The sequence below is a fragment of the Lissotriton vulgaris genome, chromosome 2_1 (genome assembly GCF_964263255.1).
Source record: "Lissotriton vulgaris chromosome 2_1, aLisVul1.2, whole genome shotgun sequence".
In the NCBI taxonomy this organism is placed as follows: domain Eukaryota; kingdom Metazoa; phylum Chordata; class Amphibia; order Caudata; family Salamandridae; genus Lissotriton; species Lissotriton vulgaris.
The window spans coordinates 774,919,652-774,943,898 of NC_141687.1; the positions used below are offsets into that span (position 1 = coordinate 774,919,652).

The 24,247-nt window shown below is 46.8% G+C and overlaps 1 protein-coding gene across 1 annotated transcript in view; it reads right to left on the minus strand.

Annotated features, from left to right (window-relative positions):
• Positions 1–24,247, minus strand: part of SLC25A12 (solute carrier family 25 member 12) — a 486,415-nt gene that overhangs the window by 107,070 nt on the left and 355,098 nt on the right. The window contains exon 12 of the mRNA XM_086956111.1: positions 16,760–16,812. Coding sequence (XP_086812237.1) covers positions 16,760–16,812 — 53 coding nt within the window. The remainder of the gene's footprint in view (positions 1–16,759; positions 16,813–24,247) is intronic.

Below are 24,247 nucleotides of genomic sequence, written 5' to 3' on the forward strand. Positions count from 1 at the left end.
GTGTCCAGAAGATATCCTCCGCATAGTGCAGTACATCAGACAGCTTCAAAGGCAAGCCTACCAGGACTCCACTCTGCTCAAAAATGTTGCTAAAAAAGACATACATACCTTCATGAGGAACTCAATTACCCTCAGAAAAGATACACAGGCTCATGTACCGACCTGACCAACAGGTGACACTATCCACACCATCCCACCCTGCTGACAAGACTATGAACTGCCTGAGTGCCCAGGTGAAAGTCAACCATGTAAGAAGGTGGGCCTCCAGATCTTAAGTATCCTATTCTGCTCTCTGTACATCCTGGGCGCTGCCTTTGCCCATGTCCAGCTGCAACTCCCCATTTTAGAAAGGAGAGGGTGATATTCACCATCAGCCACATCATCGCCACCTAAACACAACAAGCAGTGCTCGCATTCTGATTCGAGTAGAGCTTGGGTGCCTAATTCAGACAGAAAACAGAAGACGGCTGAGGGGATTGCAGCAGCTCTCTGTGGCACATGCAGGAGCCAGTGAATATTAGGGACATTGGGAAATTAAGCAAAAATGCTTTGAAAGAGATTTTGGGTGGGAAGTCTGCCATATGGAGGAAGTGGCTTCTAATGAGAGCAAGGAATAGAACAATGAAGGAGATCAGGAGAATTTGGTGTCCATTAAACGAGCAGAGTACAGACAGCCAGTCTGAGTGGGGAGAAGGCAGGTAACTAGATTTGCTGGATTTTGAGAAAGATCAAAAGTATGACAGATGAAAAAGCTGGCAAGGTTCACGAAAACTAAATCGAATGAAAAAAATAAATAGAGCACTACAGTAATCATCACTGGACTTTTAGTAAAACAATAGGAGAATGAATTGATCACCAAAGAGCAACACTGATTTCCAATCAATTCTTAGTATATTGATATGCATACCCCATAAGCAATATATTTATCAAAATAAGCAAGCTCTCAAAAATAATCCTTACTAAATTTCCCATCATTTCTTACTAACTGTTAAAGTTTTCAGCCTGTGTGTTTATGGTTCAGAATAGCTGCAATTTCCACTGAAGCACTTAAGACAGCTAGCACACCATTCTTGTGAATAGCGGGGATGTGTGGGTAATATCACTGTGGTAATGGTATCTGTTTAATATTTTTCCGCAACAAATGTGGGTCCCGTGAAGAGAATTTCGGCAGTTATAAACTCTTAACTACTCCAGTACTTTATTGCCATAAAGGGGTAATTTCATAATTTTCTGAAGCATTATAGGAAGCAATTTCAATCATGTACTTTCCCATTAAGCGGAATGTAACTTGCTCTATGTGATTAGAATCTCTCCAACACTGCTACTACTTAATGCCACACTTTATTCAGCACAAAATGGGTGAGATTTGGAACAATCAATAAACAAAACATGTGAAAACTCAGCCTGATCAGGGGATCCTAAAGTGAATATTGGGACAGAAAGGGTTAAAGGAAGAGCACAGATCAAACTAGGTCAGAGCTCTGCAGATCCCTGAAACACCAACAAGTTCTCAAAATTGAATTCCTAGTGGCCGGTCCCTAAAACCATTCGTCCTGCTACCAATCTGTGATTGACTTTCATTACAGTTGGTAACAGCGCAATACAACCCTCAACTTGAATGCAAAGACAAAATGTAAAAATCCAGTTTAAATAAACATATATTTTTATTACCATCTATTAGCTATTTCCTCAGTCCTACGGATTTAATCTGGATCACGTAGTGTGATCAAGCAAGAAACCAGGGTAAGGTCTTAGGGTCCCCTAATTCAGAGTTTGCAACTTTGTCCAAAGACCAATTCTTGGTTATTTTTAGATGATTAAAAACTATTGTTGTCAGAAGCGAATGGACTGTCGGTCAGATCACAGCTTTCTGCACGGGGCAGAGGCAACCCCCCATTCAGTGCCTGGACGAACAGTAGCCTCTCGATTTATGTTTTTGGCTGCCTCTGGGCATTTAACCAATATTGTTAGGAGTGGAAAAGCGTAAGGCTGCAACCACCCCACAAAAACCGCCAAAAAGTATTTTGTTTGATGGGTTCCTTCAGCATGCTCTTGGTGTAATAATAAGAAAATTTTACTTTCAGAACAACTTTTATCTCACACCTGATACACCAGCCCAAACTGCTTGCCTTTTGTTGATCAGTTCGCCATCATCGGAGGTGCCTGTGCCACCATCAGCTGAGACTTCTTGTCACTCTCCCACTGCGCCTTCTGTATCAAGGTCCTACTGGGATTGCACACCAGCTAGGGATCCACCAGCAAAAAGGAAGAGGCAGGTGCCAACTTTCAGACCGAAGAGCAATTGGTTACCTTCAAGAATGTTGAGCCTGGTTTGGAAGGTGTGGTAGAACTTCCCAATAGTAACAAACATGTAGCAGGTAGCTCTAGTTCCACATCCATCCCACCTCTTAATCAAGGGCAACTTAGGCCTACTCGCAACAGTGCTCATACTCAACTGATAGTGTGGGGTGATGGCCCGGTAGGAGCGGAAGGGAGAGGAAAAATGGGTGGACAGGAAATTGGCCCAGCGGGGACCATGTCCCATTGCAATCAATCTTCCTCCTGAGGCATGTGCATATTTGATACTGTTGTCAAATGTCCAGAGCAAGGCCTCAAATAGTATTGAATCTCCCACCCAGTTAAAAAAACAAGGTCATACACTGGCTCTCAACTAATGCAGATGTTTCTTTTTCTGTTGTGTCTGATATTTTGATAGTTTGCAGGGTTCGTTGGGTCGGCCGCCTGAAGAAGAGATCAGCAGGAGATTGTGCAGTTATAAATTGTAGCCAACCAACTGCTGCCCCGGGGTTGTTGTTTAGGTGCTCCCAAGGTTTAGTAAATCAGGGCACTATTAAAGCCCTTCCATTGGGTTATTCAAATAAATTGCCAGCAATCACTGCTATCTTAGCTGACCCTCCATTAATTGACATAGACATAGCAGTGACACTTCCTGTACCATTACCAATGCCGCTCTCTCTCTGATGGCACTCCTGTTCCCACCTTCTGGAGAGCAAGGACATCTTAAGGATTTTAGTGGCCGTGGGCCAAACGTATTTTTGGGCCCCCTGTTCGGAGCAGCTTGGAATTTATGAGCTACTTCATGCCCTCTTTGGCCAGATTACTGGCAGTGCCCAGGTAAACTTGTCCAATTTATAATAGTGGTTAGATCTAATATTTATGGATAGTGACGTGTTTTCAATACTGTAGCACAGCAGTAGCTCTCTAATATTACTGCAAATAATCTCAGTGACTTCCTCCCAATTCTCATATGTGAGGTCCTGTTTTGATCTAGAAAAAACTATTTTTATGGATGTTGCATGAAACAAACACATTTCTCTGGAAAACGTCTGTAACAGACTCTCACACATCAGGCACGTTAAAAATAAATAATAGGAAAACGGCATTTAAAACAATCTATTTAAGAACTATTAAAGACCACCACCACATAACTCTCTGTAGAACAGAGCTGGCTCTATCAGGGGGCCCCCTGAAAGGATGGGGCCCTAAGCCAAAGCCCACTTTGCCCATGCCTTAAAATGTCTCTGCCAGAGAGCAATGTACTCCGGCCATACCGATTATATCCTTATTGACATCAGGATATGGAGATTTATGCAGGACATGTTAGTGGTGTTTATGGGCGAGAGTGACCATAACTCACTGATTTTATTTGTCCGGGACTTCCTGCCATCTACCATGTTGACGCCTATTTAGCCAAGTGAGAACGTGATGGCAGTGACTAACAACCATAGGAATGTGAGGTGGAATACTGTATGCTCCTAATCTAGGGCAGCTTCAGACATCTATGCCACTGTGGCTACCAGCATGACTATGATGCTAGACAATTGGTTGAACTGTGGAGTGATCATTGATGAGCACATTAACAAAATTAGCAGGGCTCAGAGACTTTTGGTGAAGAATTACCAGTAGGCCCTTAGCAACCCCAGATCCCATGAGTGAGATGAACCACACTGCAGAGCGCCATATGCCATAATGCAACAAAAAGGAGCCAGGCATGAGATCAGGAAGTCTAGAATCCAATATAAGGTTGCAATAAGAACTGCCAAGGCAAATTGGGAAAACAAAAAATCGGATGACCTCCTAGAAGCCTCTACTAATAGAGATCTCAAGTTAGTCAGGTGGATAGTGAGCCAGGGTAATGGGAATATGGCCATACCATGGGAGACATCTATCCAGTCGAGTGAGTGTGTAGCTCATTTTGAAAACCTTTATTCCCCTTCGTCACAGCAGGTTCAGGAGCAAACCCCAAATGAACAAGGAGCTCTCTAAATTGTAGTCTCCTTCATCCTCAATTTCTTTTAACCTTGCTGTGTCAGCAGCAGTGATCTCTTTGCAGAAGTAGGTAGGCCTCCCAGATTGGTCAAGATTTCATCTGACCTTTTTAGATCTTATCATGCTATATGGGTGCCCTTTATCAATGTTGATTCAATCACAGCTAGTGCTGCAATGCCGGCAAAGTGGAAGGGTGCTGAGATTGTCTCGGTTTTCAAAAAAAGAATCCTAATTGCCCAATAAACTATTGCCCTATCAGTTCACTAGACCGCTAGCAGTTATTTTGCAAGCAGGTCTTTAGGGGTCTATTGGAGTGGATTGATGAGAACCAGATTCTTAGCCATTTGCAGGCCAGAGTTAGACCTATGATCGGAACTGTAAATCAGGTCTTCTGCTTTTTGATGGCTAAGTGTAAGGCAGTGGACATTAGTGGGTTGGCACTTTTTGTTGCTTTTATTGGTCTTCGAGCAACTTTTGATCTGGTGCCAAGAGGAAAATGATGGGAGGTACTTTCTTGCCTGGGAATCCCTAGTACTCTGCTCAATATTATTATTTGCCTTCATGAGAGACATTATGCATGGATTTGCTGGGGCAAAACGGTGAATTGACTGAGAAATGTGCCATTGAAAATGGAGTGCGCCAAAGTTGTGTTTTGGCCCGTACTCTTTCTCTTTTACACATTAATAATTCTGTCATGTTTTTGATGAACTGTGCAAAATATTCCTCAATTTTAGCAGGCCAAAGGGCACCGGCCCTTTTTTTAATTGACAATATCAGACTGTTGTAGATGGATTTAACCTGTTCTGGCTGCTATCCAGACTCAAAATTAACACCCCTAAAACTAAGCAGATGATCTATCACAAGGGGAGGAAGGCTAGAGGAACTTTCAGTCTGGGAAGGGAAGTACTGGAGAGGGTTACGGAATTCAAATACTTAGGGATTCGCTTGTTTATGCTGGATTGTGGGCCCCTCAGATCGCTAATAGCTCTTGTTTGATAAATCATCAGGCTTTGGCCATCCTTAGATTTGCTTAGAGGGCCTCTTGGTTTTCGATCCTTCCAGCAATCAAAATATATAGGCCCTATGCAATGAGTGCTGCTTTATATGCAGCAGAGCTATGGGTCACTGTTCTTCGGCTCCCCTAAGGATGGGTGAGAATAATTTCATAAGAGCCGTTGTGTGTATGGGGCGAGACACCCCTTGAACTCAAGCCTATCCCAGAGCTGGCTAGTTTAGGGTCTATGCTCTATTGGCTTCATACATTGTCTATTGAGGAGCTACAACCGTATAGAGATGGCTTTATAGATATCTTGAGCTTACATAGTACTCAGAAGATCCAGTGGCTGGAGCATGTCAAAGAGTCCTTACAAGGTTTGGGCAATTATTGGAATAATCCTTCCTCTATTTCGACATCCCCGGCATCTGTAGTCAAATTAAGTTTCGGGCACAATTTGATATCTGTAGTGAGTCATCTAGTTCCACAGGCAGTCGTTTTAAGTTTTTCCTCTTGCATAAAAATACGCCTAGGTTGGAGGAATTGTAAGACTTCATTAGCCTTGCAAGTGCAAAAACCCTTCTTTTACTATTCAGGTACAGCATTTTTCACATTGCTACTTTCACCTCAACATGGGTCATCATCACAGGATAAGTCTATTTTGTGTCCAGCATGTGGTCTTGCTGATGAGACTGAAGAACATTCATATATTATTTGTGTTAAGTACTCTAAACCAGGATTTAGGGGGATGGTACCCATTTGTCGTATTTTGTGTCTGATGGATCGTGTAAAAGCGCTAGAATTTGCAAAGAGATTCTACTAGGGTGCTAGTGATTGCAGTTTCTAAATTGCTGTTCACAGCATGGTTAGACACAAAGCAATTGCAACCTCACTTGTTAGCAATGTAATTTGCGTGCTTTGCATATGAACAGTATCTCATTTTATTTTTGTATTAATTTTGCTTGATGATTATGATTGTTTAACAAGATGATATTTGCTTACTGTATTTTTTTTTTTATAAATCCAATGTGGGGAGGAGGAGCTTCGAGCGCAATCAAGATGGCCGCATGAGCACAGAGCTCCCGAGACCCTCGCAACCTCCCACGTCTATCCTGAAAATTATCCGGATTACATTGACGAGTTATTGAAGACGAGCCATAGCGGAGGCGAACACCATTGTCCAAATTTGATTCGGACTTCGGGAACCGGACTTACAACGATTTGAATATTGAGGCCTGCCCCTCGGAGATGCCCGAAGCTCGAGTTGGTACAGTGCCCAGTCAGTAGTTGAACAACAACGGCATGAAGAGACACTGACTTGTACTTTCACTTTCGTTTGCGAGGCTCCAGCCTGATCCTATCTGAGAAAGGAACTGCAACTAACAGAAGCCATTTGGTTGCTCAACGATCATAAGGCGATATCCTGTTGCGCACATTGGGCCTAGACTGTCTGTGCCCTCTGGGTGCCGATGTTGTTTTGATCGCAGCTCCCGGTGCGGCCACTTTCTCTCGAGATACGCCACTTTGGAGGGCCTCCTTGTCGGTGATGGCGACCAGACCTGATGGCGACAAGCAAAAATCCAAGACCACTAGGCGAGGTGGCTATACCCAAACAAATAATATGGATCGATATGCCCAATCCAAAGGATCCCCTGGTGGTCCGAACAGATCACTAGACGATACTAAAGAGGGCCTGGCCTCGACGGCAGAATTGACTTTACAAGACGTCATGGGCGCACTTGATGGGATGAAGGCGTCCATCGGCCAGCAATTTGAGACTCTCGCCCACAAGCTGGACATGGTTTCGATCGATGTTAATTTGATCCGTACGGATTTATCGAAAACTAATGAGAAGGTCAAATCTTTAGATCTGAAAACTTCCAGCCTAACGGGTGATGTGTCCGACTTGCAGACAGAGGTCCGCAACTTGCGGACCTCGAACGATCTTTTTGCACGCCGGTTGGAGGACTTTGAAGGACGGGCCCAGCGTAACAACGTACGCATTATTGGGGTCCCGGAAAAATCAGAGGATCCGGCAGCCGAATTGTTTGTGGAAGATCTCATCGTCAAACACCTCGCTCCTAAGGGTCTGAGCAGGTTTTTCGCAGTTGAACGAGCCCATAGAGTGCCGGGTGGTAAACCGAAGCTGGGTGCCCCGCCGAGACCTCTCATCGCCAGAATCTTCAATTTCCGTGATAGAGACGCTATCCTGCAGGCCTCACGGATGAGTGGTCCTACTAAATTTGAAAATACCACTGTAAGTTTCTACCCGGACTTTACACTGGCAGTCCAAAAGCAAAGACTTGGATTTATGGGCGTGAAACGGCGACTGCGAGAGATGGAATTGAAATACGCAATGTTATTTCCAGCCAGGCTGCGCATGGAATACAAGGAACAAACATATTTTTTTAACCGTCCGGATGTGGCAGGAGAATGGCTCGACACTTTACCACACCAACGTGACCGCGAGGAACATTCTGGAGGAGCGGAAGGCGGCCCAACGGAGCAGGAATAGGAGTATGGTTTCCGGTCCCTGAACTTTACTGATAACCCTGACTATGGTTCGATGACTCTTACAGGATGACTTGATGCGTCCTACCTGGGAGTGGCAGGGCGATGGGTTGACTCTCTTCCTCCCCGGGGGTTTCTTTTTGTAGACTAGTTTGATATTAGGACGACAGGCAAACTGCAAGTTGGGGTGGATATTTAGTCTTATGCAGGGGTGCAGGGAGGGGGGAGTTGTAACGGGTTTCAGGTTTGAGGGTGGAGGGGGTAGGGGTATGCTTTCACCCTTGGGATGGGGGTAGGGGATTGAGACTAATGAGTTGGAATGTGAATGGGCTGGGGGATAAGATAAAAAGAGGGGTTGTGTTACAGTTGTTGAAGCGACTTTCCCCTGACGTGGTGTTGCAGGAAACGCATTTGATTGGTAACACTTGTCACGCCATGAACCGGAGAGGGTATCACCTGGTTGCTCATGCGGGGTTCACCTCCGGATCCAGAGGGGGTGGGTATCCTGATTAGGAATTCTCTCCCATTAGATATAGATGCTACGGTCCTGGACGATAGGGGGCGGTATGTAGCTCTTACTGGACGATGGGAGGGGCGAACTGTATCCTTGATCTCTGTTTACGTCCCCCCGGGTCTGCAGTCGACAACGTTTGCGGACCTGGGTCGACTGGTATTGGGACTTCCTGGGGGAACTCTGGTCATGGGCGGAGATTTTAACTCTGTTGTCTCTGGTAGAAAGGATCGTCACCCACCCAGGGACCTCACCGCGACACAGAATTGGCTTAGTGGCTTTGTAGATACGCTGAGGTTGGTGGATTGTTGGAGACTGCTGCACCCTGCCCAGACTCAATACACTTTCCACTCGGGTGCACACGGTAGCCTTTCTAGGATTGATTACATTTTGATGCCAGCCGCACAGGCCACCTCCGTAACTGAGGTTCGCCACTTAGCACGGGGAATATCCGACCACTCTCCACTATGGCTTCGGATAGACTCGCGTGTGGGCTCGGAGGTGCGGGTAGCCCCAATAAATCTGTGGTATCTCCGTAACCCTAAGACTCGCACAGAGTTGGTCAAATCTCTTGACCAGTATTTCGTTGAGAAGCTGGGATCAGTGTCTTCTGCAGTATCGCTCTGGGAGGCCTTTAAGACGGTCATCCGAGGTCAGGCGTTATCGTTGATTGCTGGTGCGAAGAAGAGTAGAAACGAGGAGGTGGTCAGGCTTGAGACAGAGATCACCGAGATGGAGCGTGGGCTGGAGTCGGGCGTCACCCGTGAGAAGTTACATGTTATGCGACTTAAACAGCTTGACTACAGGGCGTTGGTTACGGATGCCGCGAAAGTTATGGGCAGAGAGCAGCAGGGTCGGTTGTATGAATTCGGAGATAAAGCCGGCAAATTGATTGCATGGTTGGATAAAAAAGAGAGGGCTAGTCGTGTGGTTCCTGTGATTGAGAGAGTGAATGATGTGTGTGTGACTGAACCCGAGGAGATCGTCCAGAGTTTTGCGGAACATCTTCAGGAAGTGTATTCCCCCGTATCTGAAAGGCCAGAGGAAGACTCACCTTTATTGCTACGCGATATTGCATTGCCCTGCTTATCTGATTCTGATAGAGAGTCACTAGATGCCGTAATGACCGCGGAAGAGGTGGCTCTCGCTATTTGCTCTGTTCGTTCGGGAAAGGCGATGGGTCCTAATGGACTCCCCACTGAACTTTATAAACTGCGCCCGATAAAATTGCGCCATATCTCCGTGATCTGTTCTTGGAATCGCGAGATGGCGGCTCCCTTCCCCGTGATCAGCGTCTTGCGACCATAGTGTTGATTCATAAGGAAGGGAAGCCCAAGGACCGCTGCGCCTCTTATAGGCCAATATCACTGCTTAATGCGAAACCCAAGATTCTGGCTAAGTTGTTAGCCAATCGTGTAATAAAGGTGATTAGTGATTTGATTCATCCGGATCAGTCCGGTTTCATCCCGCATCGGAATACGGCCCTGAATCTGCAACGTTTGCATGGTGTTCTCGCGAGGGATTCGTCATTGCGTGAGCCGGCCATAGTGGCCTCTCTGGATGCCACGATGGCTTTCGATACAATTGAGTGGCCATATTTGTGGGCTGGACTTGCTGTTTGGGTTTGGTCCTGGCTTTATTAGCTGGGTCAGGCTTCTCTATGAGGACCCGTTGGCGCAGGTGGTGGTGAATGGTCGGGTTTCTGAGCCCTTTGTTCTCGGAAGGGGCACAAGACAGGGTTGTCCATTATCTCCGCTCTTGTTTGCTCTTGCCCTTGAGCCCCTTGCAGCCTGGATTAGATGGGAACCGTCGATGGAGGGTATACAGTGGGCCCCAGACCTCGAAGATCGTATTTCGCTTTACGCGGACGATATATTGTTGTATCTGACTTCTCCCCGGAAGTCGTTAATAGTTCTGATTGATGTCCTCACCTCCTGTGGTAGGAACTCGGGTCTAGTCATTAATTGGACAAGTCTTATCTATACGTCCTCTCGGGAGATGTCCCTTTATTACCGCGTGATTGTCCCATCCAGGTTACACAGACGGGTTTTAGGTATCTCGGGGTTTATGTATCATTGAACCCGGCTGCCCGATATGAACAGAACTTGCTTCCGCCGCTGACCCGGCTTAAGCTGGATGTGGTGCACTGGCGCAAGCTGCCGCTTGGCCGTGCAGCCCTCTTTAAGATGATGTCATTGCCAGGCTTTCTGTATGCTCTTCAGAACACCTTTGATGTAATTCCTGCGAGCTATTTTAGGACCAATGAGGGTCTCCAGAGGAAAGTGATCTGGGATGGGAGTTCGCGTATTGCTCTCGCCAAGTTGACGCTCCCATGGTATGACGGCGGTATCGCTCTCCCTGACATCAAACGGTATTACTGGGCGTCTCAATTGGGGGCCATTAATCATGGCATGTATGGTCCCGGATTGAACCCTGCGTTTGCCATGGATAGGTGGCTGTTGCCGGGGGGCGATTATTATAGAGCGCTTTATTCTAGACTGGAGAGAGGGAAGCTCTCCGGGCCCACACAGATTGCTGTACAGGTTTGGCACTGTGCAAATAATGCTATGGGATGGAAGGATCGACTTACTCGTGCGACACCACTTTTTGCTTCCGAGAAGTTGGGTAACTTATGGAGAACGAAAGGATTTGAGAAATGGGATATGATCGGTATCAGTAAGGTAGGTGACCTATGGGAAAAAGGCAAGTTTAAAACCTTTGAGGAATTAAGGGTTGAGTTTAACCTTAATGACAGGGAATATTTTCGATACGCTCAGGTCCATCATGCCCTGCATTCGGTTCTTACTGATGGTGCGGAAATTCCGGAGTCCTCTCCACTTGAGGATAGGATACTAGATGGTTATTTGCCAGATAGTACTATCTCTTTGATCTATAAAAAACTGATCAATGGTAGGACGGACCTGTTAGTGCTCCTCCGGGAGATATGGACCCGAGACGGTCTTGAATTAGATGATGAGGACTGGCAGTCTGCGATCTCTTCTCCCAAGGAGGTCGCGATTCCGGCCCGTTTCCGGTTTGTGCAACTTAAAATCCTGCATAGAGTGTATGTTACGGGCCCACGCTTGATTAGAATGGGCTATTCAGAGAATGGTCTTTGTAAGCGTGGTTGTGGGCTGCTAGGGACTTTTTTACATATAATCTGGGAGTGTCCTGCTCTAGCCGCCTTTTGGGCTGAGGTACACAATAAGATGAAGGAGGCTACTGGTATTGATTTGCGTCCCGAGGCTAGATGTTGTCTCCTGAATGTCTGGGAACCGACTGACTATAATGTTGCACAGACGCAGTGGGCAACCCTGGGAAATATGGTGGCTAAAAGAGACATAGCGCAGCTGTGAGGATCCCAGAGGCCACCCACGGTCGAGGCTTGGATGGAAAACATGGATTGGTGCATGCTTAGGAAGAAAACGGTCTATGAGGCGAGGGGGAGGCCCAGGAAATGGGGCAAGATATGGGGTTCTTGGAACACTTACCGGGGAGATATTTGCACTCCTCCTCTTGTGGATATACCTGAAGTTCCGCTTTCTCCCTGACCTTCCATTCCTCATAATGTAATAAATGTAATCAGCTTTGTACTTGTTTCTCCCCTGCTCCCATTCCCCCTAATATGATTGGTATACTTTGTTGTATGGTGCTTCTTCCTCCTTCCACATTCGGACTGATATCCTATTGTACTGTGTCTATTGCCTTCATTTTTTTTACTTTCAATAAAAAGATTTACAAAAAAAAAAATCCAATGTGAACGAGTAATTTTAATGGAATTTTTAGCAATTTTATCTGGATGATGTTTCCTAATTATCTTGAATTTGTTTTAAATTGCTACTCGCTCTTTTTATTGTGTGTGATAGAATTTTACATGATGAGTTTTTCTTTTTTCTTTTTTTTGTACTTCTTGATGACTTATGTTCGATCTGTCAAGTAGAGAGAGATTACTAATTTTTATTGTGTCTATTATGGTTATTAACGAGGGTGTCTGAAAACTTGTGTGAGTGGGGTCTCATGATATAATTTTCGAAGCAAATTATTTTTTTTATTAACTTGTGCTACATAATAAAAATAGAATAATGTAATTTTGCAAATTCACTTTGAAGGTTACCCTCACACGCCCTATAGTATACCAATCAAGACCTGTCTGGTTTTGTTTTTTTCACAATGTCCCAGATTCCTTTGGGCTGCAATAAGTTTACGTCAGCCTGCCGCTGAGATTTAATGCTAGAAAATGCAGCCATTTTGTAGAGAATCTTAGTTTTGCTGCAGCCGTTCTACTGTTCTTTTAAAGATTGAAGATCAAAGGATCTTAACCCATGTCTCAGTTGTCAGCCTTCCACTTCAGATAAGTTACTTAAAATAGGAGCAGAACAATCAGTTTTAATTACATGATTACAAATGTAGGCTCGAAGAAACCGATGAAAGATGTTCCCAAGAAACAAAGGTAGGTACATTAATGGCATGAATAGAAATAAACACCATATCTGACATTTAAAATAAAATAAAAGAATAGTGAACAATTTCCTTAAAAGCTGTACCATCGATTCTAGGGAAACCTAACAGATAAAACAGCAAATGTACCTTCAGGGTGACACATGCAAAAAGTCATAGCATGCAATTCTTGAACTAGCTGTTGTAAGGACTATTTAGCACAAATGTCAAAATAAATCAAACATTGGAAAACGAAATGCTAGTTTATTGTATGTGAAATGCATAAAATTGATTAAAACCCACAAACACAGCATATATAGCGACACGCTAAGATAGAACTTGTAAAACATAATGGTAATGCAAATACATAATTACGTTGTGAACCCATTCATTAGAAATGCACTTGAACCTGTTTATGGATGAAGGAGCAAACTCAGGTATAGCTTGTAAATGTGCTTATTACTAGTTGAATCTAATTTCTGAGTTGCTCTTTTCTTCCCCTCTTATATTTTGTAACTGACAAACTTTCCATCTAATTTCTTAAACTACAAATATTTGTTATTCTTTTTAGGTCGCATCTACATCAAGCTTCCATTGGCACCAAACCTACTGTATCCATCCAATATATACTTTGGGTCAGCCCATTTCTCATGAGTAGATGGCTTTCTTTTCTATGTCAAATTCCTGCTTCTGATTCACTGTATTTTCTACCTATGCTTCAGTTTTTTCTCACTCAAAAGGCACTTCTTTCTCATTGTGGTTGGTGTCAACAAGTTGTATTCTTCCATTGCTGACATATTCAGGATCTGCACTCAATGCTACACCCTTCCCTACCGCCTGCCACAAAAACAGCGAATTTACAGTAAATGTCATGTCTTCTCAGTGTTTATCATTTTATTTGATTGTGATCGTAAATGTTCGTGCAAAAGGCATCAAACACAGCTGAATGGGACTTTTTCATGGTTTTCATATAGTGGTTGTAAGTTAAAGTCATTCATTTTTTATATAGGTTTCACATCAAGGTGTCACAGTGTTAGACCCAGTTTTGAACTATATCAATAAAGATTATAGCAAGAATGTTTTACGGGCTAGCTTGAAGTTGCAGCATTTGTAGAGTATTGTCATAGCAACACTAGTTTATAAATCTTTACATCTGGTCGGGTATATAGATCAGACAAAACTGAAAGCAAGTATTATCTTTAGAATTAATATTACGGGAACTAGGCTGATATATTTCGAACCAACTCTTAAGTCAGTCAAGTAGGAAATGGGATTCAGCTTCCTGAAGATATTGACAATTTATAAGACACTTATGAAAGAAGATATGCTCTAAAGATAGAATCAACCCATTGCAACACCTATCAGAGCAAGAAAGTTGAATGAGACTAACACATTCAAATGCAAACTGCCCTCATTAGGCCTGCAATTCCATGCCAAGGTTAGCTCTAGTACATGGATTTTCATTCGAGAGTATAAATCATATACACTGACCCTCTGAGTAAAGGCACGCAGTCAATAAAAAGTCTTCTAAAAAAAAGCCTCTCCAAATGAACAGTGATACCTTCAAGTGACAATGTTCAAGGGGAAGTTGATACTTAGAAAACTATAAAGTTGGTATTCACAACAATATGGGGCCTAATCACAAAGGTAAACTTAGACGTGAGTAAATCTACATGTGTACGTTTACCCGTACACTTTTGAGTAATTTAATACTTATGACAATTCCCTATTTACGGATTAAAAGTTTCTAAAAAGTATAAACGTACATGTCTCCACCCCCTGAAACGGGGGAGGAGCCAAATATAATACTCTAAGTTACTGCAACCAAAATGGACCAGTAGTAAGTCCAAAATAGAATAGTAGTAAGAGAACTACAGTAATCGTCATTCGACATGGCCAACTACTGACCTTGCAACACCTTTCCTTAGAAAATAATGCAGACAGTGACTTAGAATAAGAACCAGCATGGCAATAATGTTGAGATAAAATAATTTGTTTCAGCATTTTAAAAATATATACAAATTAAATAGAATTTTAAAATATATGTAACTTCTAAAAATATCTATTTTTATTGTTAAAACACCTTAAAAATGTTTAATTTAAAATGTAATGTAATATTTTTTTAAGTAAATATTTACATGAATTTGATTATTCTGTACAAAACTGTTTGCATGTTTAATAAATATTAAGTAATTACAAAAGTACTTTGGGTAGGATTTTTTTAAAACTTTTTTAAATAGATCTTTAAAAAATATTTTGTATTTTATTTAATACATTTAAATTGACTTAATAATTATGTAACAATAAGTAAATGTTTTCAAGTTACTTCTGGTAACTTTTCTAGTGGGCAGGAGGACGCCACCACCAGGAGGGAAATTGAGGAGTAAGAGGTCTCCATATGGTACGTTTCTCACCTATTGGTTCGGCTTTGCAAGCAAACTCCTCTAACAATAAAACTATGTCTCCCCTCCCCCCCGTGTTAGAGAAGATCCTCAGTTTTTGCAGGTGGCAGGTTCGGACAAAAGTATTTGAAGGTACTGTTTAAAGGTCTGTGTGTTACACTATAAGCCGAACTCCGATGCTTTTTTTATCCTGCTTCATAGGATGACTCGAGCCACCGTGTTGTCCTTACCTCACTTGCATTAAAAAATATGCCAGTGATGCAGTAAGCGAGGACAGTTCCCAATATTCCATACAAGCTAGAAAATAACGATGCTGTGTCAGCAAAATGAAAAGGCATATCAAAACATAACAATATGATAGGAAGGAGGGGTGAATCCTATCCTGTTCTCTATGAAATGCTACACTTAAGTCTACGTCTCTATTGCCCCTCACTAGGACTATGACACCATCCACTCATTCCTGGATTATCTCAAAATTGCAAAGAGGGCAATTGATTGGCATGCCTGAGAGAGAGGTAACAATATTGGCTCAAAGATGTCACCTGTCTCCTGTTGACTCCCAGTTATGAAAAGAATGAGGCTTGAGACAACCTTAACAGTCATCCCTGTCCTTGGCACTTTGACCTGCTGGTCAAAATGCCTCTGTACTGGACAGGTATTCCTCAAGGGAACACCACCAATGGAAGGTCTGCAGAACACTATGAGATGATAGACTGTCTATAAGCCTTCAAATAGATACTTAGCTATTTTATGTTACATAAAACGTTGAGAGTGTCACCTCCTGTGTGTGTGTGGCTCTCACTGCTACCACACACATTAATGGAGGTCACCGTCTCCATCAGAGATCACAAGTGATGAGATAGTACTGGAGACAAAAAACCCACTTTCTACTAAGAGAATTTGTCCATAGTAAAAGCAATGGGATTTCCTCATGTTATTCCCCATTGCATAAGAGTCCTTTGAGGATTAACTTGCAATCCCCCAATAATACCAGTATTTGTTTTTCTCTGTAACGTGGGTATCGGTAAATGTGGGTGCAGAATTACAGCCGCTTTTACCAGGACACTCATAATAAGTGAATTAATAGGGTATTGTTAGGGCCTTGCTCATACAGATCGCTCCGCTTAAAATCCTAAATCTCTACATACATGTTCCTTGTGGTCTTGCACTATTATGTGAACATTTTCATTTGAGCCAAGACTTTGCGCCATAAAGGCCATTCTTGGCTACAAAAGAACTGATTGTGTGGTGAAATGCAGCGATCAGATCTGAGTTAGGTGGGACTTTACGATCTACAAGTGAAAGTCGAGTTGTATTAAAGAACAAGAGTGCTAGTTGAGAAGGTATGGAACTGATAAGCAGGGATGGAGGAGAGCACAAGGACAAACATTGTTCAAGAAGGAGATAGAAGAGCCAATGGGCAGGAAAACATGCTGTATTAGACTGAGCATGAAAGCAAAAAAGGAAAAGTGGCCTGAACAGCAGGGATATTCCACAACCAAAGAGCACAAAAAAACACTTTCCAGACGTCACTACGCGTGTCCAGTCCTTTGCAGCGAATGGAACAGTTTACTGCAACAAATGGGGCAGTTTAGTACACTTGGGAATACTCACCGTTAGCTTAATGGCCTTTTCTGGTGCAACACCCACAAGCTGTGGTAACAGACCTGTGCAGAAAAAAACAAACATGGAGGTTTAATAAGATTTTTCAAAAGCAATCTGATGTACTCTTACTCTATCAGATCTAAATGTAAAAAGACACACAATGTACGGGCAGTAGAAATACGAGAAAAAGATTCTGGGTCCATACACAAAGGAAATTGCAAATCTGTATCCATAAATGTTCCCCTGCGTTCAGGTGCAAGTTCATGATTTACCTATTCACAAATGTGTTCATGTAGTGACTTTCTTGGCGTTGCTATTTCCTCGATTGGTAATTACATGGTGGGTACAATTTAATGTGGGGGAAAGACACCACCAGTGTGCAACAAAACATTTCTTGTTGTGATTTTTTACTCCACGAGTACAACATTTTCTCACATGGAGCAATCCACAAGAGGTTCATTCCTCTTCTCACCCTGCAAATGGATTTTGCCCATTTCCAGAGTGGGAAGCGGTGAAACCGGAGTTTCCAAATGTCCACAAACTCCGTTTTGTCAGCATTCACAACTCGTGAGTTAAAGTATGCATTGATTCTTCCCCCACCCACCATTTGTCTACGACTTACTCCTGCATAAGTGTACACACAGCCAGTGGCATAACGAAAAATGATGTCCCTCTGCTGTCGGATGTGATGAGGGGTCCGTGAGTCTCACCAATGTTTATTGGCATTGGGCTGAATGGAGACCTCATGAAGGGGTCGCATCCCCCCCCCCCTCCAAAATAAGAGGGGAGTTGAGTGTCATGGAGTACAGTAGAGTGGAAGGGGCATAGAGTGGAGTGTCAGAGTGGCACTGGGCTGAATGGAGACCTTGTGAAGGGGTCGTGCCCCACCATCCCCCCCAAAGACGGGAGTGGAGTGTTGTGGAGTGTCATGGAGTGCAGTAGAGTGGAAGGGGCGTATAGTGGAGGGGCATAGAGTGGACTGTCAGAGTGGAGTGTCAGAGTGGCACTGGGCTGAATGGAGACCTTGTGAAGGGGTCGTGCCCCACCATCCCCCCCAAAGACGGGAGTGGAGTGTTGTGGAGTGTCATGGAGTGCAGTAGAGTGGAAGGGGCGTATAGTGGAGGGGCATAGAGTGGACTGTCAGAGTGGAGTGTCAGAGTGGCACTGGGCTGAATGGAGACCTTGTGAAGGGGTCGTGCCCCACCATCCCCCCCAAAGACGGGAGTGGAGTGTTGTGGAGTGTCATGGAGTGCAGTAGAGTGGAAGGGGCGTATAGTGGAGGGGCATAGAGTGGACTGTCAGAGTGGAGTGTCAGAGTGGCACTGGGCTGAATGGAGACCTTGTGAAGGGGTCGTGCCCCACCATCCCCCCCAAAGACGGGAGTGGAGTGTTGTGGAGTGTCATGGAGTGCAGTAGAGTGGAAGGGGCGTATAGTGGAGGGGCATAGAGTGGACTGTCAGAGTGGAGTGTCAGAGTGGCACTGGGCTGAATGGAGACCTTGTGAAGGGGTCGTGCCCCACCATCCCCCCCAAAGACGGGAGTGGAGTGTTGTGGAGTGTCATGGAGTGCAGTAGAGTGGAAGGGGCGTATAGTGGAGGGGCATAGAGTGGACTGTCAGAGTGGAGTGTCAGAGTGGCACTGGGCTGAATGGAGACCTTGTGAAGGGGTCGTGCCCCACCATCCCCCCCAAAGACGGGAGTGGAGTGTTGTGGAGTGTCATGGAGTGCAGTAGAGTGGAAGGGGCGTATAGTGGAGGGGCATAGAGTGGACTGTCAGAGTGGAGTGTCAGAGTGGCACTGGGCTGAATAGAGATCTTGTGAAGGGGTCGTGCCCCACCATCCCCCCCAAAGACGGGAGTGGAGTGTTGTGGAGTGTCAGAGTGCAGTAGAGATGAAGGGGCGTATAGTGGAGGGGCATAGAGTGGACTGTCAGAGTGGAGTGTCAGAGTGGCACTGGGCTGAATAGAGATCTTGTGAAGGGGTCGTGCCCCACCATCCCCCCCAAAGACGGGAGTGGAGTGTTGTGGAGTGTCAGAGTGCAGTAGAGATGAAGGGGCGTATAGTGGAGGGGCATAGAGTGGACTGTCAGAGTGGAGTGTCAGAGTGGCACTGGGCTGAATAGAGATCTTGTGAAGGGGTCGTGCCCCACCATCCCCCCCAAAGACGGGAGTGGAGTGTTGTGGAGTGTCAGAGTGCAGTAGAGATGAAGGGGCGTATAGTGGAGGGGCATAGAGTGGACTGTCAGAGTGGAGTGTCAGAGTGGCACTGGGCTGAATAGAGATCTTGTGAAGGGATCGTGCCCCACCATCCCCCCCAAAGACGGGAGTGGAGTGTTGTGGAGTGTCATGGAGTGCAGTAGAGTGGAAGGGGCGTATAGTGGAGGGGCATAGAGTGGACTGTCAGAGTGGAGTGTCAGAGTGGCACTGGGCTGAATAGAGATCTTGTGAAGGGGTCGTGCCCCACCATCCCCCCCAAAGACGGGAGTGGAGTGTTGTGGAGTGTCAGAGTGCAGTAGAGATGAAGGGGCATATAGTGGAGGGGCATAGAGTGGACTGTCAGAGTGGAGTGTCAGAGTGGCACTGGGCTGAATAGAGATCTTGTGAAGGGGTCGTGCCCCACCATCCCCCCCAAAGACGGGAGTGGAGTGTTGTGGAGTGTCATGGAGTGCAGTAGAGTGGAAGGGGCGTATAGTGGAGTGGCATAGAGTGGACTGTCAAAGTGGAGTGTCAGAGTGGCACTGGGCTGAATGGAGACCTTGTGAAGGGGTCGTACCCCACCATTCCCCCCAAAGACGGGAGTGGAGTGTTGTGGAGTGTCAGAGTGCAGTAGAGATGAAGGGGCGTATAGTGGAGGGGCACAGAATGGACTGTCAGAGTGGAGTGTCAGAGTGGCACTGGGCTGAATGGAGACCTTGTGAAGGGGTCGTACCCCACCATCCCCCCCAAAGACGGGAGTGGAGTGTTGTGGAGTGTCATGGAGTGCAGTAGAGTGGAAGGGGCGTATAGTGGAGGGGCACAGAGTGGACTGTCAGAGTGGAGTGTCAGAGTGGCCTTGGGCTGAATGGAGACCTCATGAAGAGGTCGCGCCCCACCATCTCCCAAAGAGGGGAGTGGAGTGTCATGGAGTGCAGTAGAGTGGAGGCGGCGTATAGTGGAGGGGCATAGAGTGGACTGTCAGAGTGGAGTGTCAGAGTGGCACTGGGCTGAATGGAGACCTTGTGAAGGGGTCGTGCCCCACCATCCCCCCCAAAGACGGGAGTGGAGTGTTGTGGAGTGTCATGGAGTGCAGTAGAGTGGAAGGGGCGTATAGTGGAGGGGCATAGAGTGGACTGTCAGAGTGGAGTGTCAGAGTGGCACTGGGCTGAATGGAGACCTTGTGAAGGGGTCGTGCCCCACCATCCCCCCCAAAGACGGGAGTGGAGTGTTGTGGAGTGTCATGGAGTGCAGTAGAGTGGAAGGGGCGTATAGTGGAGGGGCATAGAGTGGACTGTCAGAGTGGAGTGTCAGAGTGGCACTGGGCTGAATAGAGATCTTGTGAAGGGGTCGTGCCCCACCATCCCCCCCAAAGACGGGAGTGGAGTGTTGTGGAGTGTCAGAGTGCAGTAGAGATGAAGGGGCGTATAGTGGAGGGGCATAGAGTGGACTGTCAGAGTGGAGTGTCAGAGTGGCACTGGGCTGAATAGAGATCTTGTGAAGGGGTCGTGCCCCACCATCCCCCCCAAAGACGGGAGTGGAGTGTTGTGGAGTGTCAGAGTGCAGTAGAGATGAAGGGGCGTATAGTGGAGGGGCATAGAGTGGACTGTCAGAGTGGAGTGTCAGAGTGGCACTGGGCTGAATAGAGATCTTGTGAAGGGGTCGTGCCCCACCATCCCCCCCAAAGACGGGAGTGGAGTGTTGTGGAGTGTCAGAGTGCAGTAGAGATGAAGGGGCGTATAGTGGAGGGGCATAGAGTGGACTGTCAGAGTGGAGTGTCAGAGTGGCACTGGGCTGAATAGAGATCTTGTGAAGGGATCGTGCCCCACCATCCCCCCCAAAGACGGGAGTGGAGTGTTGTGGAGTGTCATGGAGTGCAGTAGAGTGGAAGGGGCGTATAGTGGAGGGGCATAGAGTGGACTGTCAGAGTGGAGTGTCAGAGTGGCACTGGGCTGAATAGAGATCTTGTGAAGGGGTCGTGCCCCACCATCCCCCCCAAAGACGGGAGTGGAGTGTTGTGGAGTGTCAGAGTGCAGTAGAGATGAAGGGGCATATAGTGGAGGGGCATAGAGTGGACTGTCAGAGTGGAGTGTCAGAGTGGCACTGGGCTGAATAGAGATCTTGTGAAGGGGTCGTGCCCCACCATCCCCCCCAAAGACGGGAGTGGAGTGTTGTGGAGTGTCATGGAGTGCAGTAGAGTGGAAGGGGCGTATAGTGGAGTGGCATAGAGTGGACTGTCAAAGTGGAGTGTCAGAGTGGCACTGGGCTGAATGGAGACCTTGTGAAGGGGTCGTACCCCACCATTCCCCCCAAAGACGGGAGTGGAGTGTTGTGGAGTGTCAGAGTGCAGTAGAGATGAAGGGGCGTATAGTGGAGGGGCACAGAATGGACTGTCAGAGTGGAGTGTCAGAGTGGCACTGGGCTGAATGGAGACCTTGTGAAGGGGTCGTACCCCACCATCCCCCCCAAAGACGGGAGTGGAGTGTTGTGGAGTGTCATGGAGTGCAGTAGAGTGGAAGGGGCGTATAGTGGAGGGGCACAGAGTGGACTGTCAGAGTGGAGTGTCAGAGCAGTGGCGTAACGAAACTTGAGGGGGCCCCCCTGCAAACTACATGGAGGGGGCCCCCCTCCCATCCTCCGTGCCAGTCTAGAGCTCTCAGGCCAGCGACCCGCCATACTGCGGGGGATGCGGGGCTATTGTTACACCACTGTAACTAATCCAGCCGTTATAAGTAACACTGGATGGTGGAGTCAAAGGTTGGGCTTAGTCTGCCAGCAGGCTATCATAGGTGGTGGTTCATTCATTACAGGGTCTCTGCTATCAGTACGCCAGGGAAGTTTGCCCAATTCTAGGTGGGTTTCCTGATGCAGACTCCTGTCATGATATACAACATCGGGCCCACTCATCGTTCAGTTTTGACAAAAGTGCATCCACTACTCCTTTTCATTTCCGTTTTAAAACATTAGACAATGCGACAATGCAGTATTTCAAAAGCAGATGTAACTACAAAGAGCACATTTTGATAATACATTTTTATTAATAGACAATAGCAATCTTAAGAGGCATTGCATAGCTTCATACACACCGTGACCCCAATTCCATCACAGTCTCTCTCTCAGTGAGTCAGTCTCTCTCTCTCAGTCAGTCAGTCTCTCGCTCAGTCAGTCTCTCTCAGTCAGTCAATCTGTCAGTCAGTCAGTCTCTCTGTCAGTCAGTCTGTCAGTCAGCCAGTCTGCCAGTCTCTCTCTCTTTCTGTCAGTCTGTCAGTCAGTCAGTCTCTCTCTCTCTGTCAGTCAGTCTCTCTCTCTCTCTGTCAGTTTCTCAGCCAGTCAGTCTCTCAGTCAGTCAGTCTTCAGTCTCTGAGTCAGTCAGTCTCCACTCTCTTTCCATTCTCTCTCAACTCTGTCAACTCTATCTCTACTCTCTCTCTCTCCACTCTCTCTCCACTCTCTCCACTTTCTCTCTCTCTATTCTCTCTCCACTCTCTCACTCTCCCTCTCTCTCTCTCTCCACTCTCTCTCCACTGTCTCCCTCCACTCTATTCTCTCCCTCCACTCTATCTCTCCACTCTCTCTCCACTCTCTATTCACTCTCTCTCCCTCCACTCTCTCTCTCTCCACTGTCTCTCTCTACTTTCTCCACACTCTCTCTCCTCTCTCTCCCTCCACTCTCTTTCTACTCTCTCGCCACTCTCTCTCCACTGTCTCTTTCTCTACTCTCTCTCTACTCTCTCTCTTTCCACTCTCTCCACTCTCTCTCCACTGTCTCCCTACACTCTCCCTCTCCACTCTCTCTCCACTGTCTCTCTCTCCACTGTCTCTCTCCACCCTCTTTCTCTACTCTCTCTCTCTCTCTCTCCATTGTCTCTCTCAACTCTCTCTACACTCTATCTCTCTCCACTCTCTCTCTCCACTCTCTCTAAACTCTCTCTCTCACTCCACTCTCTCTCCCACTCTCTCTCACAAAGTAGTGTGTGTTGCCATGGGCGTACGCAGAAATATTTCCGAGGGGGGGGGCACATTTTTAACTTCTTTACCATCCCCCTTGCACCCTTCTTCCCTCTGCCTTGCACCCTTCTCCCCTTCCCCTTGCACCCTTCTCCCCCTCCGCCTTGAACCCTTTTCTACCTTGCACCATTCTCCCCTCTGCCTTGCACCATTCTCCCCTCTGCCATGCACCCTTCTCCCCTCCTCTTGCACTCTTCTCCCCTCTGCCTTGCACCCTTCTCCTCTCTACCTTGCACCCTTCTCCCATCTGCCTTGCACCCTTCTCCCCTCCCCCTCCCCCTTGCACTCTACTCTCCTCTGCCATGCACCCTTCTCCCCTCCACCTTGCGCCCTTCTCCCCTCTGCCTTGCACCCTGGTCCCCTCTGCCTTGCACCCTGCTCCCCTCTGCCTTGCATCCTGCTCCCCTCTGCCTTGCACCCTGCTCCCCTTCTCCCCTCCACCTTGCACCCGTCTCCCCTCCGCTTTGCACCCTTCTCCTCTCTGCCTTACACCCTTCTCCCCTCTGCCTTGCACCATTCTCCCCTCTGCCTTGCCCCATTCTCCACTCCCCTTGCACCCTTCTCCTCTCCGCCTTGCACCCTTCTCCCCTCTGCCTTGCACCGTTCTCCCCTCTGCCTTGCACCCTTCTCCCCTCTACCTTGCACCCTTCTCCCCTCTACCTTGCACCCTTCTCCTCTCTGCCTTTCACCCTTCTCCCCTCTGCCTTGCACCCTTCCCTCCTCCCCCTTGCACCCTTCTCCCCTCCGCTTTGCACCCTACTCTCTGCCTTGCACCCTTCTCCCCTTTGCCTTGCACCCTTCTCCCCTCCGCCTTGCACCCTTCCCCCCTCTCCCTTGCACTCTTCTCCCCTCTGCCTTGAACCCTTCTCCCCTCCCCCTTGCACTCTTCTCCCCTCTGCCTTGCACCCTTCTCTCTACCTTGCACCCTTCTCCCCTCTGCCTTGCACCATCTCCACTCCACCTTGCACCCATCTCCTCTCCGCCTTGCACTCTTCTCCCCTCTGCCTTGCACCCTTCTCCCCTCTGCCTTGCACCCTTCTCCGCTCTACCTTGCACCCTTTTCCCGTTTTCCGAGAGGGGGGGGGGCACATTTTTAACTTCTTTACCATCCCCCTTGCACCCTTCTTCCCTCTGCCTTGCACCCTTCTCCCCCATCCCCTTGCACCCTTCTCCCCCTCCGCCTTGAACCCTTTTCTACCTTGCACCATTCTCCCCTCTGCCTTGCATTATTCTCCCCTCTGCCATGCACCCTTCTCCCCTCCCCTTGCACTCTTCTCCCTTCTGCCTTGCACCCGTCT